The 15,937-nt window shown below is 37.3% G+C and overlaps 1 protein-coding gene across 4 annotated transcripts in view; it reads right to left on the reverse strand.

The window, feature by feature from the left end:
* Nucleotides 1–15,937, reverse strand: part of SLC4A4 (solute carrier family 4 member 4) — a 387,105-nt gene that overhangs the window by 41,158 nt on the left and 330,010 nt on the right. For all 4 annotated transcript variants that reach the window (XM_072624425.1, XM_072624427.1, XM_072624426.1 and 1 more), the window contains exon 16: nt 8,983–9,174. In XM_072624425.1, the coding sequence (XP_072480526.1) occupies nt 8,983–9,174 (192 nt within the window). The remainder of the gene's footprint in view (nt 1–8,982; nt 9,175–15,937) is intronic.

The following is a 15,937-nucleotide window of genomic DNA, read 5'->3' on the forward strand; positions in this document are numbered from 1 at the left end:
TGATCTTGGGGTCTACTTTAGATCTTCCTACCTTCTCAATCCTTTCTTCATTGTCAAGGGATGCTGATTCTGTTTAACGATATCTCACATTTGTATCCTGTAATCCACTCCCCCTACTCTAACCAAGGTCTTCTTTCATGGACAAATATAATAACCCATTAAATCCTCTCTGTCTTCTATCAATTTACTCTTCACACTGCTAATGCATGCTTCTAATCACTTCAATCCCCCATCAAAAGCTTTTAGGGGCTCCCCATTTCCTGTAGGATAAAAAATACAATTTTTTTAAATTGGTATTTTAGGCTTCCACAGTTTGTTTCCAGATTTGTCTCATAATACTCCCCTTCATCAACTCTATTTACAGATTAATAAAATGACTAGTCATTCCCTAGTCTGATGAGAAGCAACATGGCATAAAGAAAAGAATATTGGATGTGGAGTCTAAAGATGTCAGTTTGAATCTTGACTCAGACAATTACTAGATGGAAGATCAGAGGCAAGTCACTTCATTTTTCAAGGCCTCCTCCGATTTCTCATCTGAGAAAGGAAGGAAATATGAGCGCTATCTGTCCCACCGGATTGTGCTGAGGAAAGTGCCCTACACATCTGAAAAGGCTATATATCAACATACATTGTTACTGTCCTACCTTCTGGTTCTATGCATTCAATTCAACAAGCACTTATTAAGTGCCTACTATGTGCCAGGCACTGTGCCAGGCACAAGGGAAAACCAAGACAAAAATGAAATAGTCCCTGATCTCAAGGAACTTACATTGTACTGGGAGAAAAAACATGTTCAATATTAATTCAATATTAAAATAATACAAAGTGATTTAGGGAAAGAATGAAAAGAAGAATGCTTATTTTTTGGTGTTTAGTCATTTTAGTTGTGCCTCTTTGTAACTCCACTTTGGAGATTTCTTGGCAAAAATACCAAAGCAATTTGCCTTTTTCCTTCTCCAGCTTATTTGACATATGAGGAAACTGAGACAGAGTTAAGTGACTTGCTCAGGGTTACACAGTGAGTAAGTATCTGAGGCTATATTTGAACTCATGAACAGGAGACTTCTGACTCCAGGCATGGCTCTCTATCCACTGCAGCACAACCAGGCTGCCCTAATCAGTAGGGAAATCCTAAAGGGGAATGATGTAAGACCTCTTGGAGGAAGTCACCTTTGAGCTGAGCTTTGAAACAAACTAAAGATTCTAACAAGCACAGGTGGGAAAGGAGGGCATTCTAAGTATGGGCTACATAGAGGAAAAAAACATGGAGGTAAGGGATGGGCTGTTGTTTATGGGGAGATCTAAGTAGGTCACTTTGGATCACACATAGAACCTCCATGTGTAGAGGGGAGGCAGGGACCATGAAATCTATCTGGAAAGATAAGCTCAGCATATTCTTTGACCCAGCAATACCGCTTCTAGGACTGTATCCTCAAGAGATCATAAAAATGGGAAAGGGTCTCACATGTACAAAAATATTTATAGCAGCTCTCTTTGTGGTGGTCAAAAACTGGAAATCAAGGGGATGCTCATCATTGGGGAATGGCTGAATAAATTGTGGTATATGAGTGTAATGGAATACTATTGTGCTTCCTGATGAACAGGAAGACTTCAGAGAGGCCTGGAAAGACATATGAACTGATGCTGAGCGAAAGAAGCAGAACCAGGAGAACTTTGTACACAGTAATGACTACAGTGTGTGAAGAATTTTTCTGGTAGACTGAGTACTTCATTGCAATGCAAGGACTTAAAAGATTCCCAATGATCTCTTGAGGCAAAATGCCTTCAACATCCAGAGAAAAAACTATGGAATGAAGTAGACCATTATTTTTTTGTATTATGTCTTGTTTTGTTCTATGGTTCCTCCCATTCATTTTAATTCTTCTATGCAACATGACTAAGGTGAAAATGCATTTAATACGAATGTGTAGAACCTACATAAAATTGCATGCTGTCTCAGGGAGGGAGTGAGGAGGTAGGGGAGAAGGAGGGGGAGGTAGGGGAAAAAATCGAAGATATATGGAAGTGACTGTAGAACACTGAAAACAGATAAAAATAATAATCACAATAATAATAAAAATAAAAAAGATAAGCTCAAACAGATTGTCTTAAGGGCTTCGAATGCCAAGCATGTCATCATCTCAGCACCCTCTCGTTGCCTCCATTCTGACTCCCTTCTCATCGCGTTCTTGAACATATCACTCAAGTGAACTTGCTCTCTATAACATTGCCAATGGTCTCTTAATGGCCCAATTCAATGGCCTTTTTCTCAGTCCTCACTCTTCTTGACCATTTGATACGTGTTCTCTTCCTTGATAGCTTCTTCTCTGTTGTTGTTGCTGGTGGTGGTGGTCATGGAGACAGGGTTAGATACTACTCCTTCCTTGTTTTTCATCTACCTCTCTAACTATTCCTTCTAGGTCTCCTTTGCTGGACCACCATCCACATCCTATCCTCTAAATGTGAGTGTACTCCATCAAATCTGGCTTCCTTTCAAACCCAAAGGAAATGTAATATTTAAAAAGTAAAGAAATCAATCTAAATCTATTAGAAGACCCTGAAGTCTCTATTTCCCCATCACCTACTTCTGAGTATGGATAGAAGTGCTAATCCATTTGTGAGAAAACCTGCTTCCACAAGATCTCCCATGGATGGAGGAGCATCAGACAAATGTGACCCAGCATCATTCCAAATGAACTTGGGATCTCTTCTGGCTCCCTCTTCATTAGTTTGTCAATGGCTCATCTGCCATTCCTTTAGCCTAGCCAACACAGTGAACAACCCAAGGGGGAGTGAGTGAGGGGTTTCTTGGTTTCTTTGTTTTGGCATGGGCTTGCTTTTTTTTTTAACGGAAAACAAAAATGCAAATATTGTAACTAACCAGCTGTTTCAGCATATGGCATTCTCTACCCTTTCAACCAAGGTCCTTAAAAGAGAGGATGTCAGCAAAAATAAACAAAATACAAAACCAAAAATCCCTAAACTCAAGAGTATGTGCTGAATGGAATAATTGCCCAGTTCAGGAGGTTTTCTTTTCCCCTTTTCTCTCTGGAGATAAGAAGGAAAATGGAGAGCTGAGGAGAGATCCTCATACCCCACAGAATTAATTGGGAGATATCTCAGTGAATCAGGATAGGAGCAGCCGGTTTACATAATCATCAAAAATGCCAAAACAAAGGCTAAAAGCAAGAGTGAGGTGGGGAAGGACTCTCAAACAACCCTAATCTATCCCTCACTGCTTAGCAAAACAACAACCTAAGAAACCCTTTATAATCACACACTTCACAAGGGATGCTACAGTATTAATTATTGAAATAGCCACAATAGGAGATAACAACAGTGAGGAGCCAATTAATCTTTGAGGGGGAGAAGTGATTTTAATCTTCCTGAAACCCAAGAGAGCATTCTGTTTTCACTTCGCAAAATTACTGCTGTTGCTAAATTAACCGCAACAAAAGAATAGTTCGCCTCCGGAGCTGTTCTCAGTGGAGGGGGTGCTGATGGAAGTGACTAATGCAGTATAATGCAACCTGTGAGCAATCAATAAATATTATATCCATTTATGATGTCAAACTTCTCTAAACAGCTCCTTTCCCTTAGATTCATTCCATATTCTTGATGTTACATTTCAAATAATATGATAAATGAGTACTTGTACAAAAAATTGCATATGTTCTAGCCTGTTAGTGATAATTAGAAATATTTATTATCACATTATAAAAGAAGCAAGAATGACAATTAGTAATGAAAACAATAATGCAGGGTCAACTAACTCTTTATTACCCAATTTGGTTTCTTTGGCTTTTTTTTTGTTAGAGATACTGGAGTGATTTGCCATTTTTTTCTCCAGCTCATTTTTTCATAGAAAACTGAAGCTAACAGCGTTAAGGACTTGCCCAAGGTCACACAGCTACTAAGTATCTGAGGTCACATTTGAATTCATGAATATTAGTCTTCTTGACTTCAGACTTGGCACTTTATCCATTGTCCTATCTCACTGCCTTGGATGTAGGATACAAATACTATTATCTCCATGTTTACATGTAACTCTTTATCAGCAAGGAGATAAAGATAAAGATGTGCTGATTTTCATTGCATTCTGAGTGAGTATTCTCCATAATTGAGAGGACCACATCACCAGGAAGGACAAAGGGTACCTCTGGAAAAATGACCCTAGCCTTAACCATAGGCCTATATTAAAGCTCTTCCACTCTGGAGACACAGAAACTTCATACAAATGAGAAGTCTCTATCTAGATGTTTGCTGACCATGTCTTTGATAACACATTCTAAAATTTTACTGAGAATCAAAGTCAAAAGTTCATTGATCTCTTGTTTATCAAATCCATTCCTCCTGACCTCCCTTTAAAAAAATCTTGGACATTAGAAAGGTAGCTAACTGCTACAATGGATAGAGTGATAAACCTGAAGTCCAGGAGACTTGAATTCAAATCACACCTCAGATACTTACTAGCTTGGTGATCCTAGGCAAGTCACTTATCTTTGCCTCAGTAGCCTCATCTGTAAAATGGGGGTGATAACTACAGCACCTACCTCCCAGGGTTGTCAGGTGGATCAAATGATACAATATTTGTAGAGTGTTTTCCAAAGTATAAAGCACTTTATCAATACTAAATGCTAACTATTATTGTCCTTTTCCAGTCCTGGAGCACCTCTCTTATACTACAGGATATTCCAGAAGTCGTGGATCATGAATGATTATTAATGCTTAAAACTACTCCAAAGACTTTTGGAGTATTCTCAATGTAATCTTTCATAGATCACAGACAGTAGTTTAGCAATTTTATCCACCAGCTCCATTTGTGGAAGGAAACATATTTATCAAGGCTGGTTAGGTTTTCTTTTACTATCTCCTTAATTACTTAGGAAATTGACTCCCCATCAGCCATTTCTGTTCTGTTTTTTCCAGTATAAAGATGATTCATTCTCCTCTGGCAAAGAAAATAATAGCAAAATAAGAATGAAAGAGTTTTGCTGATGATGAGAATTGTCTCATCATCTCATTTTCCCTTGCTTCCATTTTCTGTAAATATCTTTTGACAATAGAAGTCAGTTGGTGGGTTCTTTGTGTATACACATCAACTTCTTCAGACAACTCCCTCCCTTTTTTCCCCTCAATTGATTCTTCTTATATCTTTGGAATGTCATTTCTGAGAGTTTCCTGTCCACGCCTTCTACCCTCACTGAATTCTCTTGTAGAATTTTAATTGAGGGGATATATATTTCCTCTGAACCCTTCAAAGTCTAGGGTGCATGCCCAGTTACGCCAAGATCTCCTTTCCTCTTCTATCACTAAAGGCTAGATAAAGAACTGAGATGAAAGATGGACTAATTTACCATCACAAAAATATCAGTCTGGGAGGGGAAGACCCTCAAATTGTGACTTTAATTTAGAAAGGCCAAGGTTACCCATTGCAAGCAGGGCCATCACCAGTTATCTTGATTTTTGTCTTGCCACTGGACTCAGATGACTCTGGAGAAGAGTGAGGCTGATGATTTTGGGCAGCCCTGCCTCACTTAAATCTAATTCATGCACAAATAAAGACATCGCTCCATGATATTATTTTGATCTTCTTCAAGAGCGAAGAATGAACAGAAAACCTCTATCTCAAACTCTCGGAGGCAGAAAGCTTTTCCCCCAAGGTTCTCATCATTTTCACCCCAGCAACTGTTTCCTCCTAGTTCTCCCAAACAGAATTCCTCTTTGTTGGTTCCTCCACTTCCTGAAGGATGAAGTTACTACTAAGACAAGAAAAGAAGTTGGTAGCTGCTCTGTTTTGGGCTTTTGGAGAGAGCTTTGGCATGTCTAGGGAGTTGAAATTTGTCACTACTGCTGAACCATACCTCTGTGTCAACACTTAGGATTTGTAACCTGAACTCATCTATTTTCTCTTTCTGTTCAAGTGGTCTGTAGTGATCACAAAAATCACGTCAAGAAACACATCTTGACAAATGGCACCCATAAAAATGTGTGAAATTGTTTTGGTGTATACAGTTCTTCCTCCTAATTCTAACATCAGGCAGCATGGTCTAGTTCATAGAGAATCAGGAAGCCCTGGACTTAGGTCCAAATTGTGACATATGATTCACTGTGTGACCCTGGACAATTTCTCTTAACTCTGAATGTTCTAGACAACCCTCTAAAAATCCAAGTTACAGAGAAGATGTCAGTCTCCATTGTTGGAGCATAGGATAAGCTCTCTGAGCCAATAAGAGAACAGATCCAGTCCCCATCTCACTTCTAATGCCTCTTTCTGTGTCATATTCAAACTATACTTGGACGCCAATTTTGCAGAAAGATGTTGGTATCTGATGGGTTGACATTCTTTAATGAAAATGTTACAGAGTATACTACTCTTGAAAACTACTACTAGCAATCATCTGATTTTTCTTTGTCCTGTTCCCATCACAGGCTGGTACAAGCCTGTGGGAATACTTAGCCCAGAGAAAGCAGAACAACTGAAATACCTTCAAGGCAGTGCCTTTTTTATCTGCCCATCCTTCTCTGTTTAATAGTTATGTCTGGCTAGAAAATGACCTTGGTCTACCAAAACAGAAGAAATTCTAGACATCTGCAGAGCCATTAGCAACTTGGGAGTTATATCATCTCTGCACATTTAGCTTTTAAAAACTTCTCTTAAATTGACTGGAAATGGAATATTTAGCAGATCTTAAGATGCCCATGAGATCCTTACTCATATTTCAGAAAGCACCTGTTCTAGTCTGTTGGTTTTATTTTAAAGAGGATACTTTCAGGAAAGGGGAGGAAAAATGAAAGGAAAGTGCCTCCAAATAAATGAAAAATTCCCCCAAAAGAGGCTAAAATTAGGGTCCATGGGGACAAGAAAATGAGGACTAGAAGGGGCCCTTGGAGTTCATCAGAGCTATCTTTTATTTTACAGATTAGGAAACTGAGGCACAGAGAAATTACATGGCCTGCTCAAGACCAGAAAGCCATTAAGTATCTGAGGCAGGATTTGAATTCAGGTTTTTCTGGCTCTAACTGGAGAAAATGAGCTCAAAAAAGAGTTCAGTTCAGGTCTTAGATTTTGAATGGTATTGCTTCATGGACATTTACTTGAAAATGTTTTTGAAATTTGATGCTCTGAGAAAAGTGTCCACAAAGACATTCACCCAGGATTTTGTTTAACATGGAGAGCCTTTAGTGTAGACAACTAAAAGGATGCCCTTTTTCCGAGGGGGCGAGAAATTAAATATATTTTATTTATTATGTATCATTAAAATATAACCATATATCAATATAGTATATTATAATAAACATATTAATTAATATATTTACTATATTCCTCATTCTGAAGTAGCTTCTTTCTGTTTCAAGGAATTTGAATTATGAGGCTTCTCGGATACTCAAATTAGGGAATCCCAGACTCTTCCAATTAGAATTGACCGTGGAGGATTAGGCTAGCCAACCCTTTCTCCTTCCTCTTACTCATGAGTACCTATTTACAAATGAGCTCAGCACAGTTCATCTTCCTTGTCCTTTTTTTTTCCATATACTAAATAGGACCAGATCCCTGAGTTTACATATGAACTATTGGTATGATGTTCCTATGAAGGTAAGAAAATTTCCTTACTTGACTCTTACAAGTTCACTTCACTTCCTTTTTAGATACAAGCCAGATACAAGGATTTCTTAAGATGTACACACAGAGTCTCACAGAAAAGTTCATTGATGAAAAAGAATTAAATTTCCTCAAAATGACCTGAGAAGGTTAGCATTTTACACTTTGGTGAATGGAATTAGATGTAAAGAATCATTTTAATTCAATTGTACATGGAAAAAGGCTATAAAGAGCTACTATAAACTTAATTTGGGTCTTATCTCAATAAATAACATTGCTGATTTCAAGTGCATCCAGGCATGTGCAAGAAGAGCTCAGATGCCTGAACCAATAACTATAATTATATTGTGTTTATATACACATGTATATAATATTATATATATGTATGTGTACATATACACATGCATCCCAAGCCATTGCCAGTGATCTTGACTGTTGTCCTGCCACTGGGCTCTGATGACTCAGGATGAGAGAATGAAACTGACAATTGTGTGCAATTCAGCCTCACTTAAATCCAATTCATGCACAAGTCAAGCCATCACCCATGATGTTGTTGGCTGTCTTTGAAAATGAAAGATAAATAACGTACACATATATGTACACCTTATGCATACCTCCACATACATACATGTACATGTATGCAGACAGCTAGGTGGCGCTGCAGTGGATAGAGTGCTGGGCCTGGAGTCAGGAAGACTCATCTTCCTGAGTTCAAATCTGGCCTCAGATACTATCTATGCAACCCTGGGCAAGTCATTTAATCCTGTTTACCTCAGTTTCCACATCCATAAAATGAGCTGGAGAAGGAAATGGCAAACCACTCTAGTATCTTTGCCAAGAAAACCCCAAATGGAGTCATGAAGAGTAAGACATAGCTGAAACAACTGAATAACAACCACAAATATACACACACACACACACACATGTATATATATACGTATACATACATGCATGTGTATACATGTGTGTATATATGTGTGCATGTGTGTATGTATATATACACACACATATATGTGTATACACACACAATTATAGCCGCTGTATCGGCAGGGTAGCTCCATCATAGAGCTGAAGCTAGAAGGGACTTCAGAGATCATCTGGTCTAAACCTCCTCATTTTATAGCTAAGGAATTGAGCTCTAGAAATAAAGTGACCTACCCAAGGCCATACAAATAGCAACTGACAGAAAAAATGATTCAAACTCTGGTCAATTTGGAGTTAACACCAAAAAAGGTCATAAAATTTAATGTCTGTTTTAGATGGTGTATCATTATTTATTATTATTATCATCCCTGAATTTACAGTCATCCCTATAGTGAGGGGGATGTTTTCAAGACGGACCTTCATGCATTACATTTAAATGTCAAGAGACTTACTGTAGTTGGAAAATAGCGGCTGGTTTTGAACTTCTTCAGGGCCATAGAGCATGTGTATGTCCCAAGAAAGAGGATGAAGGACATGAGTGTGATATCAGGAACATATTTGCAGTTGTTGCCCACGAGTTCCCCACCATACTTCAAACACTCCTTCTTGGACAAAGACGCCCAGTTGATGGTGGCATTATAACTCTAAAGAAAAAAAATTTAAAATATTATATGCGAAATAGAAACTTGAATTCATCAACCTATGACAACCTAACAGTACTGAAAGCAAAGTTAAGTTTTTGCAAGGTACTTAAGATAAATACATGCAAGAAACAAATTTAATGGATCATTTAGCCAACATGCTAGAGTTATGTTTCCTTAAAAGAAACAAACAATGGAGCTTCCAGCTGAGCTAAAAGGGGTAGAGACATCCTCAGTCTTTGAATATCTAAGATCTTTTCCCCTTTTGTTGTTCCAAGAGAGATATGTTAAGCTTCATTTAAAAAAAAGATTCCAACAAATTTTTCATCTATTCTTAATTAAGCTACCAGTGTTACAGACACAAGGCATGTATTTCATGACCCTGATTGCTAATTAGTAGACTAAAAACTTAGAATATAGCAGTATGGTGTCAGATGTTGATACATTTTATATCAGTGAATTTTCCAAATAATTAATTTCTATAAAAATCGATAAAACTCTATTAGTGAGTTGGGAATGAATCCTCAGTCTTTTACTTGTTTTTATTGGCCCTGGCTTCTAAAGCAGTCTGTACTTAAGCAATCGAACTTTATTCGATGATTTGGGGTCACTATTACTAACATCCACAATTATAATTATTCATAATGCTCAAATAGATTTGTGATATCATTGACTTGGGCACCCCCTTCATGGCTACACATTGCTACCCAACCCTGCCTGCCCATTTTAGGTGACTTTGGTCCATGTCCCCCCATGCTGAAACAATTTTTTTAATCCATAAAGAAAACACAGATAATAGTATGAAAATATTTATTTCAAAGTAAAAAAAAAAAAAAACCTGACTTTCCAGTGTTAAAGTTATCACTGCTTCTTAGATAAGTTTTCTCTTTATCTCCAGGTTCCCATCTGTTGTCTAAAGAGCCCAAGGTGTCAAACCTTTAGATAAATAGGTGTTACTGTCTCATTGTGGTGGGGATGTATTTCAGTTTGTAAGGAAATATTTGTTTGTTCACTTATTTCTTTTAGGGTTAAAGATTTTGTATATGTAGTAATGGAATACTGATTTTAAACGTGAGGATCCGCTATCTTTGGTCTTTGGAAGCAAAGGCATCCTCTGCCGTACCCAGCATATCATTAATACTGGTAACTACTAACAGAGCAGTTGTAATACATGGGTGAGGGGACAAGATCATAATAAAACACAAACCCTGGTTTAAAGGAGCTTATTCTATAGAACTCAAAAAATAAGGTACTAAAACAAGTTAACTTTTTTAAAAAGTAGAATGCAGATTTTTATAACATTATTTTCCCACAAATGTGTAAACAACTGAATTACATAATCACTCCCCTATCAACCTAGAGTTATGCTAGGTGATTAATCACACTTTGCTTTATATTTGAGATTGTTGAATACAGATTTTCTTCAGGTTTTTTCTCCCACTATTAAGGTCAAGATTTTTCTGCATTTAAAAGGCACAGCTTTTGATTTTGAAAGATTAATCAGCCACCATCAAGTATTTTAATCAGAAAAATTACAATATTTTTAAATCAACAAAAATGTGCCATAATTTTGACTCTAAATTCTAATATCATCAACAAATACCCAGCCCCTCCCAATGGGTAAGATTTTTTCCTGGTTTTCAAAATGCTGTATAGACTAAATAGTTGTACCAAAATGTGTTCGTGTGCGTGTGTGTGTGTGACACACACACACACACACACACACACACACACACACACAGAATGAGAGAGAGAGAGAAGCCAAGATTGTGGAGTAAAGGCAGGGAATCTCTTGAGTTCTCCCAAATTCTCCAAACAACTTTAAAATAACACCCCAAATGAATTCTGGAGTTGCAGAACCCACAAAAGGACAAGACGACACAATTTCTCAGCCCAAGACAACTTAGGAGGTCAGCACTCCGGAAAGTCAGCAGCAGACCTTGGGGATGACTGAATCAGCAACAGAGGCAGCTTCCAGAGCACTCAGTACACAGACAGTAAGGGGATTGGACAACTGGTAAAAAGGAGATTACAGGACACCCTTTTCTTGAACTGGATGCAGGACTCTGTTGCATTGCCCATATATGGATCCAGGTTGCAGTCCTAGGTCACATTCCCAAGTCAAGGAGAAGCACTAAGCCACAGGTGCTTGTGGCCACAAGAAAGTAGGGACCTTGGTCACAGTTTGAGGGTAGAAAAGAATGCTCATGATCAATCAAAGACCAGAGCACAGGTTAGGAGAACAATGACCACACCTCTCCCTAGATCATACCTCCTTGGAAGAACTGAAAATTTACAGTCTCCCAGAACTATCTATGAAAAAAGCAGTATGAAAAACCTGAAGCATGTAACAGTGCCTCTCTGCCCCAGGAACAGAGCCCAACTTTAGCAACAAGTTAAAAGTCAAGAGATAGGCTGGAAAAATGAATAATTCCAAAGAAAGAACATGACAATAGAAAATTACTATGGTGATAGGGAATATCAAAACATAAACTCAGAAGACAACAAAGTCAAAACCACTACATCTAAATTAAAGAAAAATATGAATTTATCTCTAGCCCAAAAAGAATTTTCAGAAAAGCTCAAAAAGGATTTTCAAAATCAAATTAGAGAGGTAAAGGAAAATTTGGAAAATGAAATGAAGTGGTGCAAGAAAGTGTGGGAAAAATAGTCAACAGTTTGTTATCAGTGGCACAAAAAAATACTGAAGAAAAAAACACCTTAAAAATAGAATAGACCAAATGGCCAAAAAAGCACCAAAATCCTACAAAGAGAAGAACTCCTTAAAAAATAGAATTAGGCAAATGGAAATGGAGGAACAAAAGCTCACTGAAGAAAATAAAAATTAGAATTGGGCAAGTGGAAGTTAATAACTTTGAGAGACATCAAGAAACAATAAAACAAAATCAAAAGAATGACAAGGATAGAATAAAATGTGAAATATCTGATCAGGAAAACAACTGACCACAAAAATAGATCAGGGAGAAATAATTTAATAATTGTTGTACTATCTGAAATCCATGATCAAAAAAAGAACCTAGACATCATCTTTCAAGAAATTGTCATGGAAAACTGCCCTGATATTCTAGAACCAGAGGGTAGAATGGAAATTGGAAGAAGCCACTGGTTACCTTCTGAAAGAGACCTGGAAACTCCCACATTACAGAGCTCCCAGGAGAAGGAGAAAATATTCCAAGCAGTCAGAAAGAAACAATGAAAATATCATGGAGCCATGGTGAGAATAACACAAGACTTAGCAGTTTCTATAATAAGGAACTGGAGAGCTTAGAATTTGATATCCTGGAGGGCAAAAGAGCTGGGATTATATCTAAGGATCACCTACCCAGAAAAATCAAGTATAATCTGTTAGGGGGGAAAATGGCATTTAATGAAACAGTGGATTTTCAAGCATTCCTGAAGAAAATACCAGAGCTGAATTGAAAATTTGACTCTCAAAAGAAGACTAAAGAGAAACATGAAAAGGTAAACAGGAATGAAAAATCATAAAAGTTTCAATATGGTTAGACTGCTTATATTCCTACAAGTGAAGATGATGCATGTAATTCCTAAGACCTTTCTCATTATTTAGGGCAGTTTGAAGGAGTGCACATAGACAGAGGGCACAGGTATGAGTTGGATATGATGAGATGATTATCTAAAAACAGTAAAATTAAGGGATGAGAAAGAGGGATGCACTGGGAGAAGGGGGAAGGGAGAGGTAGAATGAAATAAGTTCTCACATATAAAAGGCATAAAAGAGCTTTTACAGTGAAAGGAAATGGAAGTAGGTGAAGGGGAGCATGTGAACCTTAGAATTGGAACTGGCTCAAAGAGGGAATAACATATGCACTCAGTTGGGATATAGAAATCTATCTTACTTATCAATTGATAAGTGCTCAGATTATATGGACAGGCAATTTGCAAACAAAGAAATCAAAGCTATCTATAATCATATAAAAATTCTCTAAACAGCTAGTGAGATTAGAGAAGTACAAATTAAAACAATTCTGAGTATCACCTCACGTCTATCAGACTTATATGACAGAAAAGGAAAATTGCAAATGTTGGAAGGGATATAGGAAAATTGGGATACTAAAGCACTATTGGTGGAGTTGTGAACTGATCCAACCATTCTGGAAAACAAATTAGAATAATGACCCAAAAGCTATAAAACTGTGAATACCCTTTGACCTAGCAATACCACTACTAAGTCTGTAACCTAAAGAAAGAGAGAGAGAAAGAAGAAAAATTACCTATATAGACAAAACATTTATAGCAGCTCTTTTTGTGATGGCAAAGAACTGGAATTTGAGGGGGTGCCCATTAATTGGAGCTTGGCTGAACATTGTGGCATAGATTGTGACAGAATACTATAGTGCTATAAGAAATGATGAGCAGGATGCATTCAGAAAAACCTGCAAAGACTTATATGAACTGATACAAAGTAAAGTGAGCAGAACCAGTAGAACACTGTATACGGTAACAGCAACATTGTAACAATGACCAACTGTGAATGACTTAGTTACTCTCAGCAATACAATGATCTCAGACAACTGAGAAAAATTAATTATGAAAAATGCTATCCACCACCGGAGAAAGATCTCACGGAGTCTGAATGCAGATTGAAACAAACTTTATTTTCTTTATTTTTCTTGTCTTTTTTGGTCTGTTTTCTTTTACAACATGACTAAAATGGAAATATGCTTTGCATAACTACATGTGTATAACCTATCTGAAATTGCTTGCCTACTCAATGAGGGAGTGCAGGGGGGAAGGAGAGAATTTAGTACTCAAAATTAAAAAAATAATTGTTAAAAATTGTTTTTATAATTGATTGGATAAAAAAGAAAATATATACATTTGTCTTCCTTATCTCAATTCATCACTTTTAAACTCTTGCTATCTCAAGCCACTCTTTACAACACTGCAGTATATGCCTTAGCATCTAGAGCAAAAATTCCTAACCTGGGTTGGTGAACTTGTTTTTTTTTTTTAATATTTTGATAATTATGATTCAATATAATGTTTTTTTTGTAGTCCTATATATTTCATTTTACAAATTTAAGAACATTATTCTGAGGAGGGATCCATAGGCTCTGCCAGACTGCCAAAAGAGTAGCCAAAACAAAAAGAACCCTGGCTCTAAAGCATCCTCCTTTTTTCATTCCACAATTATTATGTAGAAATAAATAAGAAGTTTTGTAGGAAATCAAGTTTCGATAATAAGGGACATTTATGAACTATACTTTAAGGGGTAAAAGTACTTTATGCTCTAGCTGATCCTAAGAACACATTCATGAGGAAGGGGTTGCTACCATGCTCATTTCCTGACCAGCAGCTTCCATTATAGAACAAGAGAGGTGGGTTGAAGACTCTTACCTCTCTCCAGTACAAGTACTACCTTAGTTATGCAATGTCTTTTGTTAAGAAACTACAGGTTGAACTTATTGTTTTGAATCAATTATCCCTTAAAATATCCTGTTTCCATGAACTTATTAATCTAGGACTGAAGATAAGTAGTTCAGGCTTTCTATACATCTGGGAAATGGGCTCATGAAATTTTTCATGGATAAGCTCTAGAGGATCATTGGGATGATTAACAGGATCACATAGTAATTAACATTTTAAAATTAAATTAAAATGTTAATTAAGTTTTTTTGAAGCACAGCATGTTTTTTATGCACAAAATCCTGAGGGAAGATAAGAAACTATAAACACCAACAATGGCTATTAGAAAGGGGGAGTATCTGTAGGATATGAGGATGGGGGCCATGGTCATGAACTAGGCTTATAGTATTATCCAGACTTAGGGCTATTGAATGTGGGTAAGATGGTCCCTGTGTTTCTGAGAGAGAATTGTCCTGGGACTTAGTGTGTCCCCACCCCCAAGAGAATTAAAGCATCTATCTGGTAACCTAATACAATAGAGAGATGTGTTGTTTTCAAGGGGCATATATCTAAGGTGTAACTGAGATCTACACCAGACTTGTCCAAACCAGCAACTTCTGGTGATTTGTTTGAGGCGAATGACACGACCAGAAACAACCTGAATACTTTCCTTTCTCAAGATTCTCTTTCAAAGATTAAGTCTTGGGCTTGAAATTGAAGACCATAGAGGCTCAGATTGTATTTTCATAACCGCTGCCCTTTGAATGTCAGGGATGGAGAAAAGGAAAAAAAATTATTTGGGAAAAAATGATATTTGGCTAGTTAAGATAATGTTGTTTGAGAATGGGATTTGGATTTCTGGAAGATAATTTAAAATTTAGGAAAAGAACCCTTCTCGCCAGAGATGAAGTGTTGATAATAATGTATTTGATGTTTTGCAATCAAATCTAAAGAACCTGAAATTAGCAAGGATGGGAGAGTGAGTTTGGGTGTTACTGCCAAGAGGTAAGTAGGTCTGATGAGTCCAAGTACTGTTTCCCACAGCATAATCTGTAGCTGGGAAGCTAACTGAGGTCAGGTTTTGCTTCCTTATATAATCCAGGCTTGGAAGTAGGAGCTGGACCTAGAGCCAGATGAGGTCTTGCCCTCTATCACAACCCTGGATAAATTAGAAATAATATTATGAAAAGACTCTAGAATTGACAGTAATAAAATAATGACTTCTTGCAGATGGAATTTTAGCTGAAACTTGAAGGAAACCAGAGAAGCCAGGAAGTAGGGACAAGGAGGGAGAGAATTCCAGGCAAGGGGGACAGCCAGTGAAAATGTAGGAAGGTGAGAGATGGAGCATCACATTTGAAGAACCTAAGGATCAAAG

This window comes from Notamacropus eugenii, chromosome 7, assembly GCF_028372415.1.
Source record: "Notamacropus eugenii isolate mMacEug1 chromosome 7, mMacEug1.pri_v2, whole genome shotgun sequence".
In the NCBI taxonomy this organism is placed as follows: Eukaryota; Metazoa; Chordata; class Mammalia; order Diprotodontia; family Macropodidae; genus Notamacropus; species Notamacropus eugenii.